General features: G+C 43.3%; 1 protein-coding gene across 6 annotated transcripts in view; it reads right to left on the reverse strand.

Annotated features, from left to right (window-relative positions):
- sgk3 (serum/glucocorticoid regulated kinase family member 3) overlaps positions 1-24,412 on the reverse strand; it is a 134,750-nt gene that overhangs the window by 34,532 nt on the left and 75,806 nt on the right. For 4 of the 6 annotated variants that reach the window (XM_041189597.1, XM_041189600.1, XM_041189599.1 and 1 more), the window contains exon 4: positions 16,858-16,930. The exons of 1 other annotated variant lie outside the window; for it this stretch is intronic. In XM_041189597.1, the coding sequence (XP_041045531.1) occupies positions 16,858-16,930 (73 nt within the window). Of the gene's footprint in view, positions 1-16,857; positions 16,931-17,134; positions 17,235-24,412 lie in introns of those variants that run through there. One more of the 6 variants, XM_041189602.1, reaches the window with a different exon arrangement.

Here is a 24,412-nt window from a genome sequence, read left to right on the forward strand (position 1 = left end):
CACGTGTATGGTTTCCAAAACTGTAATGAGTGCTTTGTTGGACATTCAGCTTTATTAACAAGGCCCTTAATTACTGTTCCTAACCTGGCAGATTTTGCGCTAATGTGTCGAGTATGGAGCCTACAGCCCAGGCTTGTCCTGGAGGTCCATCTGTGGTGTGCTAGCTGAAGGTTCATTGGATTAAAGCCCCCTCAGGTGTCCCTGCAGTACGCCCGGGTCAGCGTCTACCCTCTCAGCATTTCCCTGTGTATACTCATCCTCAGACTCACTGCTGGACTCATCGTGTGCGGCCACAGCCACTGATTCAACATCTTCATCATCCACTGCATCCCCCCTATTCAGCACAAAATTGTGGAGAGCGCAGCATGCAACCACTATCAGCGACGCACAATCTGGGGAGTACTGGAGTGCGCCCCACTGAGCGGTCCAGGCATCGGAAGCGCATCTCGAGAAAACCAAAGGTTCTCTCCACCGCAGACCTTGTGGAGGCATGGCTCCTATTGTACCGCTGCTCAGCTTCTGTCCTTGAATAGCGGCGGGGCATCATGGGCCACCTTCTGAGGGGATAGCCCTGGTCACCCAGCAGCCATCCATCAAGCCGCACTGAAGAGCCCCGGCACCTGGGAGTGTCCGAGGATGTAGGCATCGTGGGACCTGCCTGGGTACCTTGTGCAGACTTGTAAAATCAGCATCCTGTGATCACATACTATCTGCACTTTCATGGAGCGGAAGCCCTTCCTGTTGACAAAGGCACCGGGCTCACCTGCTGGCAACATGATGGCCACATATGTACAGTCTATTGCACTCTGGACTCGGGGAAGCCAGCAATTGCCGCAAAGCCTCTGGCTCGCTGTGCCTGGCTTGCCTAGTCCCAACGTAAGTGGATGAAGGTCAATGCATGCCTGAACAGAGTATCTGTAACCTGCCTGACACAAGTGTGGACAGCTGATTTGGAGACACTGCAAAGATCACCCACCGGAGCCCTGAAAGGAGCCAAGTTGAGGGCAGCTGTGACCTTCAGGGCCACTGGCATGGGGTGTCCACCCACACAGTTAGCAGAGATCTCAGGCCCATCATATGACAGGTATAAAAACAAAAAAACTGCGGATGCTGGAAATCCAAAACAAAAACAGAATTACCTGGAAAAACTCAGCAGGTCTGGCAGCATCGGCGGAGAAGAAAAGAGTTGACGTTTCGAGTCCTCATGACCCTTCGACAGAACTTGAGTTCGAGTCCAGGAAAGAGCTGAAATATAAGCTGGTTTAAGGTGTGTGTGTGGGGGGCGGAGAGATAGAGAGACAGAGAGGTGGAGGGGGTTGGTGTGATTGTAGGGACAAACAAGCAGTGATAGAAGCAGATCATCAAAAGATGTCAACGACAATAGAACAATAGAACACATAGGTGTTAAAGTTAAAGTTGGTGATATTATCTAAACGAATGTGCTAATTAAGAATGGATGGTAGGGCACTCAAGGTATAGCTCTAGTGGTTTTTTTTTTATTTTTTTTTTATAATGGAAATAGGTGGGAAAAGGAAAATCTTTATAATTTATTGGAAAAAAAAAGAAGGGGGAAACAGAAAGGGGGTGGGGATGGGGGAGGGAGCTCACGACCTAAAGTTGTTGAATTCAATATTCAGTCCGGAAGGCTGTAAAGTCCCTAGTCGGAAGATGAGGTGTTGTTCCTCCAGTTTGCGTTGGGCTTCATTGGAACAATGCAGCAAGCCAAGGACAGACATGTGGGCAAGAGAGCAGGGTGGAGTGTTAAAATGGCAAACGACAGGGAGGTTTGGGTCATTCTTGCGGACAGACAGCAGGTGTTCTGCAAAGCGGTCGCCCAGCTTACGTTTGGTCTCTCCAATGTAGAGGAGACCACATTGGGAGCAACGAATGCAGTAGACTAAGTTGGGGGAAATGCAAGTGAAATGCTGCTTCACTTGAAAGGAGTGTTTGGGTCCTTGGACGGTGAGGAGAGAGAAAGTGAAGGGGCAGGTGTTGCATCTTTTGCGTGGGCATGGGGTTGTGCCATAGGAGGGGGTTGAGGAGTAGGGGGTGATGGAGGAGTGGACCAGGGTGTCCCGGAGGGAGCGATCCCTACGGAATGCCGATAAGGGGGGTGAAGGGAAGATGTGTTTGGTGGTGGCATCATGCTGGAGTTGGCGGAAATGGCGGAGGATGATCCTTTGAATGCGGAGGCTGGTGGGGTGATAAGTGAGGACAAGGGGGACCCTGTCATGTTTCTGGGAGGGAGGAGAAGGAGTGAGGGCGGATGCGCGGGAGATGGACCGGACACGGTTGAGGGCCCTGTCAACGACCGTGGGTGGAAAACCTCGGTTAAGGAAGAAGGAGGACATGTCAGAGGAACTGTTTTTGAATGTAGCATCATCGGAACAGATGCGACGGAGGCGAAGGAACTGAGAGAATGGGATGGAGTCCTTACAGGAAGTGGGGTGTGAGGAGCTGTAGTCGAGATAGCTGTGGGAGTCGGTGGGTTTGTAATGGATATTGGTGGACAGTCTATCACCAGAGATTGAGACAGAGAGGTCAAGGAAGGGAAGGGAAGTGTCAGAGATGGACCACGTGAAAATGATGGAAGGATGGAGATTGGAAGCAAAATTAATAAATTTTTCCAAGTCCTGACGAGAGCATGAAGCGGCACCGAAATAATCATCGATGTACCGGAGAAAGAGTTGTGGAAGGGGGCCGGAGTAGGACTGCAACAAGGAATGTTCCACATACCCCATAAAGAGACAGGCATAACTGGGGCCCATGCGGGTACCCATAGCCACACCTTTTATTTGGAGGAAGTGACAGGTATAGTTGGCTGTCTCCCTTGAGAGACGGAGCCTTCTTTGGCACTGCACCTCAGACATATTGAGGTAGCTGCGTCAGCACCTGTATATCTGGCAGCAAGATAGTGGTGTCTTCTGTGGCCCCTTCCGCCTTGGTTCTCCTCGTGCCCCTTGTGCCTGCACCTGTCCTCCCAAAAGTGGCTCCCCTGGAGGCTGAACGTGCACTCCTGGTCTCCTCCCCCTTCTAGCCTTCCCTTCCTCCTCAGAGGAGCTGCCTCCAGTGGACAGTTCAACTCCCATTCCCAGGCTAAGGAAGGCTTCCTGAAACCTGCAGACCCAGAAAAAATTACCCACTGCAGAGTGCTGACCCGAGGGTTAAGAGTCCAGAAAAAGCAGCTGGAATGCATTTTGAAGTACTGCAGATCACACAGGCAAGTTTCAATAACTTTCAAAAATATACTTGACAGTGCACACTCCCAACCCCAGTGAGCCCTCTTATCACATCCTTGGATGAGGTTTATACAAATGTGTCCTACCTTGCGCTGACCCGAAGATTGCACAGGCGCCGAAAAATCTGCGTCGATTGGAGAGTCAAGGGCCTTAAGTGGTCCATTAATTAATGGCGTGCACGCATTGGACATCATCGCACACCTGCCCAACGGAATATTGTGATGGCGCACAGTGACATCAGGACACTCACCTGACATCACTGCACATCGTTTTACGTGAGGATGTGCGGGACACGCCCCCGCATGCCAACGGGAAAATTCTGCCCCATATTGTTAACAAAACACTAAGTTTCTTCTTCCTTTAACTTTACTATGACACACTTGCTTTGTGCACCACCATCAATAAAATCTTTCCGTTCTATGGATGTAATCGAGCGCCTTTGATAAGGCTACCCCTTCTTTTTCTCCCACTTAACCTTTCTCAAGGATTTTAAAGCTGGGATATTTAGCTGATGAAGCCAGGGTTCTGTCAAGGAACCATCAACATGCCCATCCATTCTACTTAATGCCTCTATTTCCCCAAATTCTAGTGCTTGTACAATCACTTGTAAATACTGTTGCCATAACCCATTCATCTTGGTGCCCCTTCTTCACTATTCTTGCTCAGCAATTTGGTAACCAGGTTCCCATCTCCTATATAGTGCAGTCTTGTATTGCAAGTGTTGCTGCTCAGAATTATTACTTAAGCTCAGGAACTTTGAGCTTAAATTAGCCTGCTTGAACACATTTGTTACATCAGTTGTTGTCTTTGGCAATGGCTTAAAAAAAATACATCATGCAAGTTCTACTGCCCTGCTATAATAAATGGAAGTGAAAGTTTTGGAAACTCAAATAACTAGGAATACTTTCAAGGGATCTACACTTTAGTGCCAAACTCAAGTTAAGCAAAATTCTCTGGCCACATCTTACTCTGCTGGCATCATAGGTCATAGAATCGTAGAAACATTACGGCACTGGAAGAGGCCATTCAGCCAATCACGGATATGTTGACTCTCCATATAGCAATCCAGTTAGTTCCACTGCCTCATTCTATCCCTGTAGCCTTACAAGTTTATTATCATGTGCCCATCCAATTTCCTGTTGAAATCATTAATCATCTCTGTTTCCACCAGCCTAATAGGCAGCTTCCTTATAAGCTACTTATGTTTGTGCTCATTAAGATGAATGTTAGCATGCTGAAACGTAACATTTTACATTTTGCATAACCAATTCTGGAATCAAGCAACTTTAACATTAAAGACAGTATGGTCTTTAATACTTCTATTCAGCACTCCCTACTGTTCAATTGTGATATTTTTTCATTTACCACACAACTCAGCCTGGGTCTAAATGAGATTATCAACCTAATGCCAACTAGTTGCCACATTTTTCTCATTTGGGGGGAGGGGAAGAAGAGAGGTGGGAGTTTTGTGTTGTAGAACAGAAGCTGGGTTAAGAAACATAGAAACCAGGAGCAGGAGTACGCCAATCGGCCCTTCGAGCCTGATCCGCCATTCAATATGATCATGGCTGATCCTCTATCTCAACGCCATATTCCCACTTTCTCTCTGTACCCCTTGATGCCCCTAATATCCAAAAAAACTATCAATTTCTTTTTTGAATATACTCAGTGGCCCGGCCTCCAGAACCTTCCGTGCTGGAGAATTCCACAGGTTGATCACCCTCTGAGTAAGGAAATGTTTCCTCATTTCAATCTTAAATGGCCTGCCCCATATCCTGAGACTGTGGGTCCTGGTTTTAGACTCCAACCAGGGGAAACATCCTCCCTGCATTCAGTCTGTCTAGCCCTGTTAGAATTTTATACATTTCAATCAGGTCCCCTCTTGTTCTTCCAAACTCGAGTGAATACAGATCCAGTCAAACCAATCTCTCCTCAATTGACAGTCCTGCCATCCCCAGTATCAGCCTAGTGAACCTTTGCTGCACTCCCTCTATGGCAAGTATATCCTTTCTTAGGTAGGGAGGCTAACACTGCACGCAATACTCCAGGTGTGATCTCACCAAGGCCCTGTATAACTGAAGTAAGACATCCCTACTTCTGAACTCAAATCCTCTTATAATGAAGGCCAACATACCATTTGCCTTCCTAATTGCTTACTGCACTTGCCTGCTTACTTTCATTGATTGGTGTACAAGGGCATCCAGATCCCTTTGTAAATCCACATTTCCCAAGATATCATCATCATGCTCTGCCTTTCTGTTTTTTGCACCGAAGCATACAACTTCACATTTATCCATGTTATACAGCATCTACCATGTGTTTGCCACACACACTTGTCTAAATCGCCCTGAAGCCTCCTTACATCCTCCTCACAACCCCACCCAGTTGTGTGTCATCAGCAAACTTTGAAATATTGCACTTGATTGACTCATCCAAGTCAGTTATATATATCATGAATAGCTGGGGCCCAAGCACTGATCCCTGCATACACCACTAGTCACTGCCTGCCACCCGTAAAAAGACCTATTTATTCCCACACTCTGTTTCCGGTCTGTCAGGCAATTCTAAATCCATGCCAGTATATTACCCCCCAATCCCATGGTGCTTTAATTTTGCCCACTAGCCTCTTAGGTGGGACTTATCAAAAGCCTTCTTGAAATCCAAATACACCACATCCACTGGCTCTCCCTTATCTATTCTAAAAAAACTCCAGTAGATTAGTTAAACATGGTTTCCCTTTCATAAACCTATGCTGACTTTGTCTAATCCCGTTAATGCTTTCCAAGTGTTCTGTTACGACGTCTTTTATAATAAGCTTTGGCATTTTCCCCACTACTGATGTTAGGCTAACTGGTCTGTTAGCTCTCAGCTTTTTCTCTACCTCCTTTTTTAAATAGTGGGGTTACATTTGCCACCCTCCAATCTGTAACAACTGCTCCAGAGTCTATAGAATTTTGGAAGATGACCACCAATGCATCCAATAGTTCCAGGGCCATTTCCTTTAGTACTCTGGGATGTAGATTATCAGGCCCTGGGGATTTTTCAGCCTTTAACCCCATTAATTTTTCAAGCACCATTTTTTTTTTACTAATACTGATTTTCTTCAATTCCTCCCTCACTAGACCCTTGGTTCCCTAACATTTCTGGGAAATTATTTGTGTCCTCTTTAGTGAAAACAGAAGCAAAATATATGTTCAATTCTCCAGCCATTTCTTTGTTCCCCATTATAATTTCCCCCGTTTCTGAATGCAAGGGACCTACATTTGTCTTCGCTTATCTTTTTCTCTTCACATATTTATAGAGGCTTTTACAGTCAGTTTTTATTTTCCCTGCAAGTTTACTCTCATATTTCATTTTCCCCTTCTTGATCAACCTTTTTGTCCACTTTTGCTGAATTCTAAACTGCTCCCAATCTTCAGGCTTGCTGTTTTTTTGGGCAATTCTATATGTCTCCTCTTTGGATCTAATACTATCTCTAATTTATTTTGTCAGCCTTGGTTGAGTCACCTTTCCTGTTTTATTTTTGTGCCACACAGGAATGAATAATTGTTGTAATTCATGCATACGTTCCTTAAATATTAGCCATTGCCTACCCACCATCAACCCTTTCAGTAAGATTTCCCAATCCATCACTGCCAACTTGCGCCTCATACCTTCGTAGTTCCCTTTATTTAGATTCAGGACTCTAGTTTCGGATTCAACTTCTTCACTCTCTATCCTAATGAACAATTCTATCATGTTACTGTCGCTCTTTCCCAAGGGACCCCGTAAAACAAGATTGTTAATGAATCCTTTCTCATTGCACAATACCCTGTCTAGGATAGCCTGCTATCTAGTTGGTTCCTCAACATATTGGTCTAAAAAACCAGCACATACACGCTCCAGGAAATCCTCCTCCACAGTATTATTGCTAGTTTGGTTTGTCCAATCTATATGTAGATTAAAGTCACCCATAATTACAGTTGTACCTTTATTGCATGTGTCTCTAATTTTCTGTTTAATACCTTCTCTTCCATCTCCATTACTGTTTGGGGACTTATAGACAACACCCACCAACGTTTTATGCCCCTTAGTGTTTCTTATCTCCACGCAAACAGATTCCACATCATGATTTTCCAAACCAATATCCTTCCTCACTATTGCATTGATTTCCTCCTTTACTAACAATGCTACCCCATCTCTTTTCCCTGTTTGTTTGTCCTTTCAAAATATTGAATATCCCTGGATGTTCAGTTCCCATCCTTGGTCACCTTGCAGCCATGTCTCCGTAATTGCAACTTTATCATAACTGCTTATATCTATTTGCACTGTTAATTCATCTACTTTATTGCGAATGCTCCGTGCTTTAAGATACAATGCCTTTAGACTTGGTCTTTTTAACCTTGTTAGTCACCTTAGCTTTATTTTGCACTATGACCCCATTTGTTTTTCGCCCTTGTTTTTTCTGCCTTCCACTTTTGCTCCTTACTTTTCTGTCTTTCGTTTCTGTCCTTGTTTCATCCTCCCCTGTCCTCCTGCTCAGGTTCCCATCCCCCTGCCAATCTAGTTTAAACCCTAATACTATCACTAGCGAAGACGCAAACTGGAGGAACAGCACCTCATCTTCCGACTAGGCACTTTACAGCCTTTCAGACTGAATATTGAGTTCAACAATTTTAGATCATGAACTCTCTCTTCCATTCCCACCCTCTTTCCGATTCCCCTTTTTTCCAATAATTTATATAGATTTTTCTTTTCCCACCTATTTCCATTATTTTTAAATGTATTTCCATCCATTGTTTTATCTCTAACTTTTAGCCTATTTTGATCCCTTCCTGCCACCCCACCCCCACTAGGGCTATCTGTACCTTGCTTGTCCTGCTTTCTACCCTTAATGTCACCTATTAGCACATTCCTTAGATAATATCACCACTTTCAACACCTCTTTGTCCTTTTGTCTATGTCTTTTGGCTATCTCCACCTATCACTGGCCCTCTATGCAGCTCCACCTGTTCCACCTCCCCTTAAACCAGCTTATATTTCACCTCTTTTCTCTTTTTCCTTAGTTCTGTTGAAGAGTCATACGGACTTGAAACGTTAATTGTGTTCCTCTCCGCAGATGCTGTCAGGCCTGCTGAGTTTTTCCAGGTATTTTTATTTTTGTTATGGTTCAAATCAGTTCTCCAAAATAGTGCATTGTCATTGTAGAATGAGAGATAAGATACCATTCTAATCAAGGAGGCAAGCTGTTAGGTTTGTTCTCAAGTTGCACTATGGGATGCAAAGTCCTTCCTGTTAAAAACATACTCATTGAAAAATAAGGCTATTGGTTCATGCATCATAATCATAATCTTAAATCACATTACTTAATTAGAATAGGTAAGAGTTAAACGCTAATACTAATTCTAATATTTTGGGGGATAACAATTTCCAAGTGCATTCTCATGGCAATGTCTCAACTGAGAATCCGCTTGCCAACCATTCAGCACCCTTTCTTCATGCAGTATAAATTGTTGTTCCCTTTGAAATTAGCTATTCTTGCCTGTGCCCTGATGATTGTAAGATGAAAAGCTTCAACAGCATGTCTTTTTCAGCAATACTATCTTTAAAAAAATAGCTAAAATTATGCAGACACAAAGAGTCAACTTATATATCAAAATGTGTTATTCAAATCTATCAAACGAAAATAATTATTTCTATTATTAAGCTAGGCTGAAAAGTGCAAAACAAAGAGGGAACTATCCATTAATTTCAGAAGGATTTAACAGTTTCCTGATCGAATTCAAAGGTGAGAAACCATCACTTTCTAACCTTAAGGTACCCAATCTTTGTTGTACTCCCACTAAGGAAAGTGGGCAATTAACTTATTCACCTTATTCTGGAGACTACATTGTCATTGGCTACTTTTACTTCAATACTTTGTCTCAACTTTTTATTCCCTTCTAGTTAGGAAGTACTTTTTCCCCAGCAGCCTGGTTTAAACATAGGCTGGGAATTTTCTTGAAGAGGCCACTGCTAGGCTACTGTAATTTCTCAATAAGTATAATGGATACCCTGTTTTGCTGAATTCCCAGCAAAGTTATGGTGAGGATATTAGACAAACATGGTCCATTATTGGGTCAATTAGGGGTGGGCAATAAATGCTGATTTAGCTAGTGGCACCCAAATCCCATGAACGAATAAATGGCAAATAAAAGGACACTGCACTCTTGAACTGTTTAGAGTACAGGTGGGCTCATTCTATATTTGCTCCTGCACAGAGTGTGAAGTGCAGCGTGATTGGGGAACTGAGTGCTTCGTTAACAGAGTGCTAAAGCCAGGAATTTGGTGCAAATGGCAATTTGTTTCAGAGAGGGAAAAAGGTGTTGCTTTTTATTCTATGTATCACCTCCAGTAACTGGTGAATGTCTTTGTTTTGTCTCAAAACCAGGAGACTGTAATTTGCTATTACTTTCCATTACAAAATTTGTAAAGGGTTAAATAATCAAATAAATAAATTAGGTTAGACAGACATGGCAGGGCAGATAGTGTGCTGTAATTACAACATTTGGGAGTTTGTAGAGAACATTGCAATCCCGTACAACCATATCTGTGATAAGTGTCTGCAGCTTTAGCAACTTTGGTTCAGAGTTGTTGAGCTGGAGTTCGAGACATTGTAGGGCATAAAGTGAGGACAGGGGTGGCGGTGGTGAAGTAACCAGGACATCTTGTTCCAGGAAGTAGTCAAATCCCTTAGGATAAGAACTTTTACCATTAGTCCATGGTCAGAGACAGGAGAATGTGACTGAGAGTCAGGCACATATAGGAGATCCAGGTGTAGTGATAGAGGAGTTTCAGCCCTCAACTTTCACCAAGAGGTCCAATGTACTTGCTACCTGTGCACATGAGATCAAGGACTGCAGGATGGATGAGCATACTGACCAGTGTACAATGGTGTAGGATGCCATTCAAGTGAGGGCATTGAAAAGGAATGTGGAAGTAATAGGGGACAATACAATCAGGAGGATAGATACTGTTTTCTGCAGCCACAAACAAAAGTTCCTATGGTTGTGTTGCCAGCCCGGTGCCAGGGTTAAAGACATCTCCTTGCACCTGGAGACAAACTTGGAATGGGCGAGGAAGGATCCAACAACATCGGTAGAACGAGGAATTATGTTCGTCTGAAAGAACTTGAGGAGTTGGGGTCCAATGTAATAATCATGGGGAACTTGAATCTTCATTTAGACTGGACAACTCAAATTGACATAAGCAGTCTGGAAGATGAGATGTAGAATGCTTTTGGGACAGTTTCGTGGAATATTATGTTGTGGAACCAACAAAGGATAAAGCTAAAACAAAAACAGAATTACCTGGAAAAACTCAGCAGGTCTGGCAGCATCGGCGGAGAAGAAAAGAGTTGACGTTTCGAGTCCTCATGACCCTTCGACAGAACTTGCAAGTTCTGTCGAAGGGTCATGAGGACTCGAAACGTCAACTCTTTTCTTCTCCGCCGATGCTGCCAGACCTGCTGAGTTTTTCCAGGTAATTCTGTTTTTGTTTTGGATTTCCAGCATCCGCAGTTTTTTTGTTTTTATAAAGGATAAAGCTATTTTAGATCTAGCATTGTGCGATGAGGCAGTGTTAATAAGCAATCTCAAAGCAAAAGACCCCCTGGGAAAATGTGATCATAACATAACTGAATTTCACATTAAGTCTGAGGGCTAGATACTCCAGTCTCAAACACATCATAATACAGTAAAACAATCAAGTCAGAGGGAGTACAGCTGCATTAAGTTTCAAGGAACTAAGGCAAGGCTGGGTGGCCTCTACTTTAATGCCAGGAGTATTACAGGTAAAATGGATGAGTTAAGGGTGAGGATTGACATGTGGAATTGTGACATATAGTCATCACTGAAACGTGGTTGAGGGATGGGCAGGATTGGCAGCTCAACATTCCGGGATATAGAATCTTCAGATGATACAGGGGAAGGGGTGAAAGAGGAGGAGGCATTGCAAGAAGTCAGTTACTGCAGTAAGGAGAGATGATATCTTGGAGGGGGCATCGAATGAAGCTTTGTGGGTTGAGCCTAGGAATAAAAAAGGGGCAGCCACATTGTCAGGTGTTTATTATAGACCCCCAGATAGTCAGCGGGATATTGAGGAGCAAATATGTGCACAATTTGCGGAGGTATGTAAAAACAACAACAATAGAGTAATTATATTAGGTGATTTCAACATTCCCAACATTAATTGGGATAGACATAGGGTTAAGGGCTTGGATGAAGTGGATTTCTTGAAAAGTGTACAGGAGAACTTTTTAGGTCAATATGTAGAGGGTCCAATAAGGGACGGCGCAGTGCTAGACCTAATTCTGGGGAATGAAGCCAAACAGGTGGCTGAGGTGGGGGAGCATTTTAGAGATGGCGACCACAGCATGGTACAATTTAAGCTTGTTATGGACAAAGAAATAGACAAGTTGCAAAAAAATGTTTTGGATTGGGGAGAGTGGATTTTAGTAAAATAAGGAGGATCTGGCCAAGGTAGACTGGGAACAGTTATTGTGGGGAAATCTGCAGAGGAACAGTGGGGGGCATTCAAAAAGGAAATGGGGAGGGTACAGGCTCAACATGTTCCCTCTAGGGTGATAGGAAGGAGTAACAAGCCCAGAGGACAATGGATGACCAGAGATATTCAAGATACGATGAAAAGGAAAAGAGAGGCTTTTAGCAGGTACAAGGGGAGCAAATCAGCGGAGGCATTAGTGGAGTACAGAAAGTGCAGGGTGGAGCTTAAGAAAGCAATTAGGAGAGCAAAGAGGGGGATATGAGAAAGCTCTGGTTGGTTAAAAGTAGGGAAAATCCCAAGATATTCTGTAAGTATATCAATGGGAAGAGGATAACCAGGGAAAGAGTAGGACTCATTAGGGACCAAGGGGGTAATCTATGGGTGGAGCCAGAGGACATCGGTAGAGTATTAAACAAATACTTCACATCCGTCTTCACCCAAGAGAATGAGGATGAAGGTATCGAACTCGGGGAGAGACTGCGAGGTTCTTGAGCAAATTGTATCGGGAGTGACAAGGTATTAGAGGTGTTGGCAAGCTTAAAAGTGGACAAATCTCCAGGTCCGGATGGTTTGTATCCCAGGCTGCTGAGGGAGGCAAGGGAGGAGATCGCAGGGGCTCTGACCCAAATTTTTAATTCCTCTCTGGCCACAGGGGAGGTGCCAGAATACTGGAGAACAGCTAATGTGGTTCCGCTATTTAAGAAGGGTTGTAGAGAGAAGCCAGAGAACTACAAGCCAGTGAGTTTCACATCAGTGGTAGGGAAACTACTCTGAAGGAGAGAATCTATCTCCACTTGGAGAGGCAAGGTTTGATCAGGGATAGTCAGCATGGCTTTGTCAGAGGGAAGTCATGCCTAACAAATTTGATTGGATTTTTTGAGGAGGTAACCAGGTGTGTTGATGAGGGTAGTGCAATTGATGTAGTTTATATGGATTTCAGCAAAGCCTTTGACAAGGTCCCACATGGGAGACTTACAAAGAAGGCAAATGCACATGGGATACAGGGTAATTTGATAATGTGGATTCAAAATTGGTTTAGTTGTAGGAGACAGAGGGTGATGACAGAAGGATGATTTAGTGGCTGGAAGCCAGTATCCAGTGGCGTACCACAGGGATCTGTGCTCGGTCCCCTATTATTCGTCATTTATATAAATGACATAGATGACTACATGGGGGGTAGGATTAGTAAGTTTGCGGATGACACAAAGATTGGCCAGGTGGTTAATAGTGAGTTTGAGTGTCTTGGGCTACAGGAAGATATAGACGGAATGGTCAAATGGGCAGATAAGTGGCAGATGGAATTTAACCCTGAAAAGTGTGAGGTGATACACTTAGGAAGGAGTAATTTGACAAGGAAGTATTTAACGAACAGCATGACACTAGGAAGTTCTGAGGAACAAAGGGACCTTGGCGTGTGTGTCCATAGATCTCTGAAGGCGGAGGGGCATATTAGTGGGGTGGTGAAAAAGGCATTTGGGATACTTGCCTTTATCAATGGAGGCATAGATTACAAAAGTAGGGAGGTCATGTTGGAGTGTATAGAACCTTGGTGAGGCCACAGCTGGAGTACTGTGTGCAGTTCTGGTCACCACATTATAAGAAAGATGTGATTGCACTGGAGGGGGTGCAGAGGAGTTTCGCCAGAATGTTGCCTGGGATGAAACATTTAAGTTATGAAGAGAGGTTGGATAGACTTGGATTGTTTTCGTTGGAGCAGAGAAGACTGAGGAGCGACCTAATCGAGGTGTACAAGATTATAAGGGACATGGACAGCGTGGATAGGGAGCAGCTGTTCCCCTTAGTTGAAGGGTCACTCACGAGGGGACACAAGTTCAAGGTGAGGGGCAGGAGGTTTAGGGGGGATGTAAGGAAAAACATTTTTATCCAGAGGGTGGTAACGGTCTGGAATGAGCCGCCTGGGAGGGTGGAGGAGGCGGGTTGCCTCACATCCTTTAAAAAGTAACTGGATGAGCGCTTGGCACATCATAATATTCAGGGCTATGGGCCAAGTGCTGGTAAATGGGATTAGGTAGGTAGGTCGGTCAGGTCTTTCTCACGTGACGTTGCAGACTCGATGGGCCGAAGGACCTCTTCTGCGTTGTATGATTCTGTGAAGAATCTTAAACTTAAACACAACCAATTAGGTAGATATGGGGAGAGTTAGCTAAGGCTGATTGGGTAAATAGGTTAAAAAGGTAGATGATAGTTACCAGTTGGAAACATTTGAAGGAATGATTCAAGATGGTTAACAAAAATATATTCCATTGAAAAACAAAAGCTCATCAAGAAGAAAGTCCATCTCTAGCTTCCTAGAGAAGTTAAGGATAGTATTAAATTGAAAGAAGAAGCTTAAAATGCTGCCGAGGATGAGGGATTTTTAGAAACCAGCAAAGGATGACCAAAAAGTTGATAAAAAAGAAAAAAAAGAGCATGAGGATAAAGGGGGTAAACCAGCCAGGAATATAAAAACAGATTGCAAGAGCTTTTACAAGCTTATGAAGAGGAGGAGAGTGGCTAAAGTAAACATTTGTGCCTTAAGGGGAGAGACAGAGGAAGCTATCATGGGGAATGAGGAAATGTTAGAGGTGATGAACAAATATTTTGTGTCTTCACAACAGAAGACATAAGTCACATACCAGAAATAGAGGGTTACTAAGAGGCTAATAAGAGTGATGAACTTTACTTAATTATGAACAGAGAAATGGTACTGAAGTAATTTAAAGGATCAAAAGTCAACAAATCCTCAGGACTTGATGGCCTACATCCTAGGGTTCTAATAGAGGTTGCTGCAGAGATAGTGGTTACGATTTTCCAAAATTGCCTAGGTTCTAGAATCCACTCAGAGAATTGGCAGTTAGGAAATGTAATACTGCTATTCAAGAAAGGAGGGACAGAGAAAATTGGGAATTAGAGGCCAGTTAGCCTGATATTATCGTGGGAAAATGCTGGAATCAATTATTAAAGCTTTCTTAACAATAAACAGAAAATCAAAGCATCATCAGACAAGGTTTTATGAAAGGAAAATCCTGTTTGACATATTTATTAGGTTTTTTTTGAGGATGTAATGAGTAGGGTAGATAAAAGAGAGCCAGTAGATTCAGTACACTTGGATTTCCAAAAGACACTCGATAAAGTTGCCACACAAAAGGTTAATATGCGAGGGCTCATGGAAGTAGGGTTAATATATTAGCAAAGATGGAGGATTGGTTAATGGAAAAAAAGCAGGGAGTACAGATTAATGGGGCATTTTCAAGTTGGCAGGCTTTAACTAGTGAAGTGCAGCAAGGATCAGTGCTGGAGTCTCAGCTATACACTGTACATTAATGATTTAGTTGAAGGGACCAAGAGTAATTATCCAAGTTTGATGACGTTACAAAGCTAGGTGAGAACATCAGCTATGTGCAGGGCACAAAGAAGATGCAAAGAGAAATAGACAGGTTAAGTGAGTGGACAATGTGGCAGATGGAGTATAATGTGGGCAAGTGTGAGGTTATCCCTTTGCTAGTAAGAATAAAAAAGCAGAATATTTTTTAAAAGACACAGAACTTATAAATGTTAACATTCAGGGAGTGTTGGGATGTACTCGTACAAAGAACACAAAGTTGGCATGCAGGTACAGCAAGCAATGAAAAATGTATGTTAGCCTCCATTGCAATGAGATTTGAGTATCAGAGTGAGGAACTTTTTCTACAGTTGCATAAGGTTTTGGAGAGACCACACCTCGATTACTGTGCAATTTTGGTTTCCATGGGCAGAATCTTCAGGTCGGTGAGCGAGGGCCACTTGCTGATGCTTAAAATGACGCACAGTGACATTGGGCATGCGTCCCGACGTCACCGCGTGTCATTCAGATCTTGAGTTCAGCAGGTGCGCACTGCAGTCACTGCGCACCTGCTGAACTATCAAAGGCCTATTAAGGCCATTTAAATATCAATTAAAAGAATTAACTGAGCTGCCCGTCCAACCTTAAGGTTGGCGGGCAGGCGAAAAGCCCAGGCAGCCTTGGCATTTATCATGAAACCCCATCCACGGATAGGATGAGGTTTCATAAAGGTTTTAAAAGTTTAATAAAAATTTATAATAAAATTCATTGACATGTCCCAGATCATTTTTTTTTCAAAAGTAGAACTGATCTCCGAGGCAGCCCTCTGCCACGGGGATTTCTGTGCTCTTTCGTGCATTTGCGCGAAAGACCGCAGGCCCCGACACAGCATACTCACCCCGCCCGCACAGGGAGCACTCAGTGCTTCCAGGTACGTGTCACATTGGGCAGGTCTTAATTGGCCTGCCCACGTAAAATGGCAGCGCCCTGCCGATCGTGGGCGGTGATCAGCTACACGCCTGCCTGCGCCTGCTTCCGTCCAACCCCCCCCCGACAGGGAGAAAATTCTTCTCCAAATCAATGGAAGGCTATAGTTGCTCAAGGCGATACAGTGAAAGTTCACTAGATTGGTTCCTGGAATGAGAGGGTTGCCCAATGATGAGAGGCTGAGTGAATTGAGCCTGTACTCCCTGGAGTTTAGAATTATGGGGGTGGTCTTATTGCAACATAAATAATTCTGAATGGGCTTGACAGGATAGAAGCTGAGAGGTTGGGGAACCAAGAATATAGGAGCACAGTCTCAGCATGAAGGGTTATCATTTAGGGCTGAGATGAGGAGAAATTTCTTCACTTAAAGGGTTGAGAGAATCTTTGGAATTCTCTACCCCAGAGAGCTGTGGATGCTCCATTGTTGAGTGTAATTAAGGCCGAGATACACAGATGTTTGATTTCTCAGGGAATCAGGGGATATGGAGTACCAGCAGGAAAGTGGAGTTGAAGCTGAAGAGCAGTCAAGATTGTTTTGAATGGCGGAGCAGATAAGGGCATGTATGGCCTACACAGGCCCCTATTATGTTATTATTTTTTAAAAAGGGATTCAAGAAATTCTGCTCTGGAATCTCTTTCACAGTCATATTTACAACTCAGTGATGCATTTAGATTTCCTTTGCTTAAAAGTATTTCAAGAGGAGGCAAAAAGAAAGGAAATTCAAAGTGTTATATCATAAGCAACTTCAACAATATTGTTTGTTTTAAACCTATAGTAGAGATTACCTGGATCAAAATTGTCTCCAAATATTCTTTTAGCAGGAAGCTTCAGGGGAAATTGAGGGTATTGCTTCTTTAGCTAACACAGATAGGAAAGGAAGCCATATCAGTATTTGTTTTACAAAAACATTTTTATTAAATATACTTTTGCAGCAAAGAATTCACAATATAGGAGCTGTGGAAGGATGCTTCTGGACCATATAAAAGATTAAGTGGATCTCATGATTTTTCTCATTAGTTTGTGGTTTGGCACATAGTTATGATGTTTAGTGGCTTGCCTAACCTGTTTCTTTGATGCGATTGTTAAAAGTTTTCCCCACATAGAAGTCATCTGATCACATAACTCTCAAGATCAGCAGGCAATTGTTTTGAAATTTCTGGCCACAGTTCAGAGCAAACATTGAGATAATTGCCTTTACTTCTCTTTTTATGTTATATCTGAAATACATTGTGAAATACAAATGTGACTGTTGGAATACATACCAATTTACGCCCTACTGTTCCTGACTCTAGGTGCTAATGCACTTCCCCCAGTACTTACTTGATAGCTTTTAGTTGTATTGGTCCCACTCTCAAGAACTCCCACCCAAAATCTCTTCACTTTGTTACTTCCTGGCTACCTTAAAAAAAAACTTACTCAAAACCTTTCCTCCACTTGGCTTTCCACCAACTCTGTAGAATCCTCAAATACCCAGTCCATCTCCTGTCATGTGAAGCACTTCTGGCATTTTATCGTATTATAAACACCTTACAAATCCATTCATTTGATGCATAGTTTTCAGTTGATTTCAGTGCCTTGCTAATTTCATGTCAGTGCCCTGGTACTATTTGTAGGGAACTGTCTAAATAGGACTTCAGATCAATGTTAATAGCTCGTTCATAAGAGAAGTTTGTAGATTCAAGCTTGTTAAAAAATTGTCTTTTTAAATTTATTTTATACTTCTGACACTCTGAGGTATGACATCTTGATTATGATGGATACTCTCAGCTCCGTCCAAGATGGCTCCTGTGCAGCCAGCTCCCCAGGGAGCTCCTCACTATGCCCGGCTATTCGTGGTCATCTGCTGCTCTTTCTCCCCTCTAAATACTTATTTCTGTTGATTAAGTTCCCCCAATTCTAACTGGGGTGCATTTGAACGCAAACTTCAATTAATTGTTAGAACAGCCTTTGTCTGAGTCTGTGTCAAAACCCATTCCCCTGATCTACCTTGTGAACTCTGAAGAAGATCTAGGAAAGACCTGGCTGCAGATCGTCTCTCAAATCTGGCATCAAATCCCTGGACTCCACAGGACATCTAGACCACATTTCTGCATTGGTCTACATTGGAATAAAAAGTAAGACCTTGCCTCTGTCGAGAATCTGCCACTATTAGTTCTTTCTTCTTTCCTGATCTACAACATCTTTCAAGTTTAGCCTAAAATTCATGTACATCTCTCAATATCAAGAAGGCATTTTCTGCTCTGGACTACACTTGGTCAGTCTATTGTCCTTTCCCCACCATTGAGATGATTGAGAGACTTCATTCTCCTACTAAGCCTCTGCCTGGATACTGGTTTGACTGGTTTTTCAGCTTCAGTTTGTTCCTGGCCACAGGTTACATACACATCTGCATGTGATCATGCGCAGAACATGCTAATGTCTCACGCAAAGCCTGGCGTCCAATAATCTTGGAATGTGCTTGCCATTGAGCCAAGGCTCTGCCGAGTCCATGTGGTAGTTACATATGAACATACAAATTAGGAGGAGTAGACCACTCAGCCTTTTGAACCTGTTGCACCATTCAATAAGACCATGGCTGATCTGATTGTAACCTCAACTCCACAATCTCGCCAACCCCTGATAATCTTTCATCCCCCCTTGTTTATCAAGAATCTATCTACCCCTTCCTTAAAAATATTCAAAGGCTCTGCTTCTACCGCTTTTTGAGGAAGAGAGTTCCAATGATTTAACCTTCAGAGAAAAAGAATTCCCCTCACTATCCTAAATGGGCGACCTCTTAATTTTAAACAGTGGACCTTCTTGGTGATGTGCAACAGCCACCCCACATTAAAGAAAATCATGCACAGGCATCTTCCACTCATCAAAATGAAGTTTGGAATCTGGAACATCAGGACCCTCATGGACAACCCCAACGGTGATAGGCCTAAGCACCGCACCACCATTATTGCTCAGGAACTCATCAGGAAATCAACATTGCCATCCTGTGTGAGACACGACATGCAGGATAAGCACAAAGCCTCATGGCAATACCAATGGTCCAAACACTAGCACTTGCTCAACTGCATCATCGTTCAAGGGACTGCAGAGATGCCCACATCACCGATGCTATGAAAGATACCATCGACAGTTGTACCAATCACCGCCTTATCTGATCTACCATCAGCTTGTCTCCCAAACAGTGGAGGCAACAGAAGCAATGCTACAAGAAGATTAACAATCAATAGCCTCAAAGATCCCATCAAGGCAGCCCTTCTCAGGTCAATGCCTCACCATTAACCTCTCAACCTCCAGTTACCAGGAGCTACACCATGCCCATAGTGCCCGGTTGACCCTAAAGTTCACCTGCAAAGAGGTCCTTGGTCTATCTACCAGGAGACATCATGACTGCTTTGACGAAAATAACCAAGACATATAGGACCTAATTGAGCATACGTGCAAAGATTTAATTGACTGGAAACTTCATCACGGCTCAAAAGAAAAGCAGCAGTTTTATAGGTGGCTGAAGGCAATGGTGCAGCATAAAATCCACAGCATAAAGAACAAATGGTGGGTAGAAAAGCACAGGAGATCCAACAGCTTACTAACGACATACACCGTTTCTTCAGTGCTGTCAAGACAATCTATGGCCCAAGTACTCAAGAGTCCGCCCCGCTGTGAGTCACACATGGAGAAGAGCTCTCATCAAGGACAGGGAGGCAGTCAGTGCTCGTTGGAGAACGTTTTGAAGAATTCCTCAACTGAGGCTCTGTCTTTGACTCGTACGTACTCAACTCCATTCCTTAATATTCATCCATCTTGGTCTTTGCACTACTCTGGTCCACAGCGAATTTGAAAAAGCCATTTGACAGCTGAAAAACAACAAAGCCCCTGGAGAAGATGGAATCCCTGCTGAATTTCAGAATTGCTGGGGGATCTCGAGGAAGTTGTGATAGTGACTATGTTCAAGAAGGTAGACAAGTCCGATTGTGGAAGATCATCGCAAGGCTCCTCCTCAACTGCTTCCTCCCAGTGGCTGAGGGATTCCTTCCAGAGTCGCAGTGCAGTTTTTGCCCCATCAATTAGCACCACAGACATCCCTTCATTGCATGGCAAATTCAAAAAAAATGCAAGGAAGGGACCAACTGCTGTACATGACCTCTTTTGACCTCACGAAAACCTTTGGTTCTGTCAATGGCGAAGGCCTATGGAGTATCCTCCCCAAATCTGGCTGTACCCAAATTTATCACCATCCTCCACCCACATCATGATGACATACAAGCTGTGATCCTTACCAATAGAACCACAATAAACCCCATCTCAATGAAAACGGGGGTCAAGCAAGGCTGTGTCATTGCACCAAATCTCTTGTGAAAGGGAAATTGTGTTTCACTAATTTATTAGAGTTCTTTGAGGAAGTAACAAGCAAGGTGGACAAAGGGGAAACTATAGATGTATTACACTTGGATTTCCAAAAAGCATTCGGTAAGGTGCCACATCGAAGGTAACAATGTAAAATAAGGGCTCATGGTGTAGGGGGTAACATATTAGCTTGGAAAGAGGATTGGTTGGCTCACAGGAAGCAGAGTGTAGGGATAACTGGGTCATTTTTGGGTTGGCAACCTGTAACTAGTGGGGTGCCACAGTAATCCGAGCAGGGGACTCAACTATTTACAATCTATTGTTGGGAAAACCATATCTTCATGCACTTGATTTTTCTTTTAAAATGTGGAAGGGCTGCATTTTTTGGGTCTTTAGATGCTGATCTGGAGATTTTTTTTTTAAAAGATGACTCAAGTTCACCTTGGAACTGTTAACAAGCAAGCCTTTTCCGAGAAATCACCTGACCAACATGTTAGGTTATTTGTTTTGAACTGCAATCACTTTAATTGATTTGGGGGGGGGGGGGCGGCGGAGAAAGCTGATAAAGGCACAGACAAGTGATTTATTGGAAATAGCATGGCAGAGATAAACTTCAAGTTTTGAACCTGTTGTTTTCTGAATTCAGTCTTACTGGGGAATAAGTTGAGCAGGCAGGTTACGCTAACTGACTCTCTCTCTGCCTTGGCTGAAATTGTGCATGTGGTTATAAACCTGTAGCCAGAGAATCCTCATCTGAGTATAACTTGTCTGCATTAGGAAACCTGCAAAGCTGAGACAGAAGAACTGGTTCAGCTCTATATTCTCCTCCGCGCTGAAGCTCCATTGGTGACAGCCTTCAGATGCCTACCAGGACCAGCGGCCCGCCTTCACACGAGGGAGCTCCAGGTCAACAGCATCGCGCCTGTGCAAACTTTATCCTTTATTTTTATAATGCCCATCTTCTGAAGCCCATCTCTGCAGAAAGACCCTATCTATTTGTCACGCATGTGTGCACATCTGTGTGCACATGCGTGCGTGTGGTGTGTGCTGAGGTATTTTTAAAAGAGATAGTTATAATTCCAGACTACAATTGTGTGTTAGCCAGTTCTTGCAACTTGTTTAAAAAAAGTTTTGTTTATAATAAATCAATCATTCTGAGTTTATTGAAAAAAGCCTGGTTAAAGTCTCTTACAACAGCAAAGGTAAATAAGTGGCCATTTTGGTGAGTGAATTAAACTTTTAAACTAACAGTGCAACTTGCAGAGCAGTGGGGCTAGATAAACTGCACACTCCTCCCATCCTGGTTGTAACACCATATCAATGACTTGGATGAAGGGAGCAAAGGTATGGTAGCTAAATTTGCCAATGACACCAAGATATGTAGGAAAGCGAGTTGTCAAGAGGAGATAAAGACTCTATAAAAGGGTAAGGGTAGGTTAAGTGAGTGGGTAGAAGTTTGACAGATGGAGTATAATATGGGAAAATGTGAACTTGTCCACTTTGGCAAGAAGAATAGAGAAGTAGTATACTATTTAAATGGAGAGAAATTGCAGAACTTGGTGATAGAGGGAACTGGCTATCCTGGTACAAGAATCACAAAAAGCTGGTATGCAGGTACAGCAAGTGATTAGGAAGGCAAATAGAATGTTAGCGTTTATTGCAAAGAGAATAGAATATAAAAGTAGGGAAGCTTTACTGCAGCTTTACACATCTAGAGTACTGTGCATAGTTTTGGTCTCTTATTTAAGAAAGGCTATAATTGCATTTGAAGCACTTCAGAGAAGGTTCCCTTCACTTATTCCTTGGATGAAGGGATTATCTTACGAAGAAAGGTTGAACAGGTTTGGCCTATATCCATTGGAGTTTAGAAGAATGAGAGGTTATCTTATTGAAACATATAAGATCCCTAGGGTAGATGCTGAGAGGATATTTCCTCCTGTGGGTGAAGACTAGAGCTAGGGCACAGTTTAAAAATAAGAGGTCTCCCTTTTAAGATGGAGATGAGGAGAAAATGTTTGCTTTCAGAGGGTTGTTACTCTGCGGAATTTTCTTCCCCAGAATGCAATGGAAGCTGGGTCACTGGATTTATTCATGGCTCAGTTTGATTTTTGATAGACAAGGTAGTCAAGAGCCATGATCTTATTGAACGGCGAAGCAGGCTTGAACGACCGAATGGGCTACTCCTGCTGCTACGTCCTATGTTCCCACATTCCATTTTCTGCACTGCAATACTGCACCTCATTCCAGCCAATTACCCACAGGTATGGAGATAATTTACAGAACAGATAGGAAACTGTTCAACCTACGCCATCTTCCATCCAACCAAAACCACTCCAACCTCAGTCACAGAGCTTCAGTATGCAGATGACACTGGTGTGTGCGCGCTTACCCAGAAACTGAGCTCCAGATTGTTGGCAACTCTAATCTCCGTAGCATATGGGAAAATTGACTTTTCACCAAACACCTGGGAAACTAAGGTTCTCTTCCAAACAGATCACACCGCAAAATTCTTCTTCTTATTGATTCAGATCAATGGCAAGATACTGGAAAATGTGGGCCATTTTCTGTACCTTGGGAGCACATCCTGAATAAAGCAGACATAGACGACAAAATTCATCATCGTCTCGAAGGTGCCAACTCTCAGCATTCAGCTAATTGAGGAAAAGAGTATTTGAGGACCAAGATCGTAAACCTAAGGTGAAGGATCACTGGACAGCAGGTATCTCCGTGTTCTTATATGCTTCAGAAACTTGAACGACTTACAGCAGGCACTGCATAGCACTGGAGAAGTACCACCAGCGGCACTTTCACAAGATCCTCCAAATCCAGTGGCAAGAGAGGCAGTCCAACAGTAGCATCATCTCCCAAGCCAACTTGCCCAGCATCAACACGCTAATCGTTCAAAACCAGCTCAGCTAGGTGAGACATGTCATTTGTATGCCTGACACTAAGGCAAGGCCATAAGACATAGGAGCAGAAATAGGCCATTTGGCTCATCGAGTCTGCTCTGTCATTTAATGAAGTCATAGCTGATCTGATAATCCTCAACTCCACTTACCTGCCTTTCCCCATAACCCTTCATTCCCTAACTGATTAAAAATCTGTCTAACTTAGCCTTGAATATACTTAACAACCCAGCCTCTACAGCCTTCTGTGGTAAAGAATTCCACAGCTTCACCACCCTCTGAAAGAAGAAATTCCTCCTCAACTCTGTCTTAAATGGGCGACCCCTTACTCTGAGATTAGTTTCTCTGGTCCAAGACTCTCCCACAAGGGGAAACAACTTTTCAGCATCTATCCTGTCAAGCCCCCTACGAATCTTATATGTTTCAATAAGGTTGCCTCTCATTTTCTTCTAAACTCCAATGAGTACAGGCCCAACCTGCTCAACCTCTCCTCATAAGAAAATCCCTCCATACCTGGGATCAACCTAGTGAACCTACTGTGGACTGCCTCCAATGCCAGTATATCTTTCCTTAGGTAAGGGAACCAAAACTGTTCACGGTATTCTAGGTGTGGTCTAACTAGTGCCTTGCATAGTTTTAGTAAGACTTCCCTGTTTTTATACTCCATTCCCTAGCCTTTGGGATTCACGCACGAGGACCCCCAAATCCCTCTGTGCTGCAGCTTTCTCCAATTAAATAATATTCGGCTCCTCTATTCTTCCTGCCAAAGTACATATCCGCACATTTTTCCACAATATATTCCATCTGCCAAGTACTTGCCCATTCATTTAATCTGTCCATATCCCTCTGCAGACTCGGTGTCATCCTCACCGCTTGCCTTCCCACCTATTTTTGTGTCGTCCACAAACTTGGCGATAGTACATTCACTTCCCTCGTCCAAGTCATTAATATATATTGTAAATAATTGTGGCCCCAGCACTGATCCCTGTGGCACTCCACTAGTTACAGGTTGCCATCCTGAAAATTCCCCCTTATCACAACTCTCTGTCTTCTATTAGTTAGCCAATCCTTTATCCATGCTAATATACTACCCGTA

Source organism: Carcharodon carcharias, chromosome 6 (genome assembly GCF_017639515.1).
Source record: "Carcharodon carcharias isolate sCarCar2 chromosome 6, sCarCar2.pri, whole genome shotgun sequence".
NCBI classification, from domain to species: domain Eukaryota; kingdom Metazoa; phylum Chordata; class Chondrichthyes; order Lamniformes; family Lamnidae; genus Carcharodon; species Carcharodon carcharias.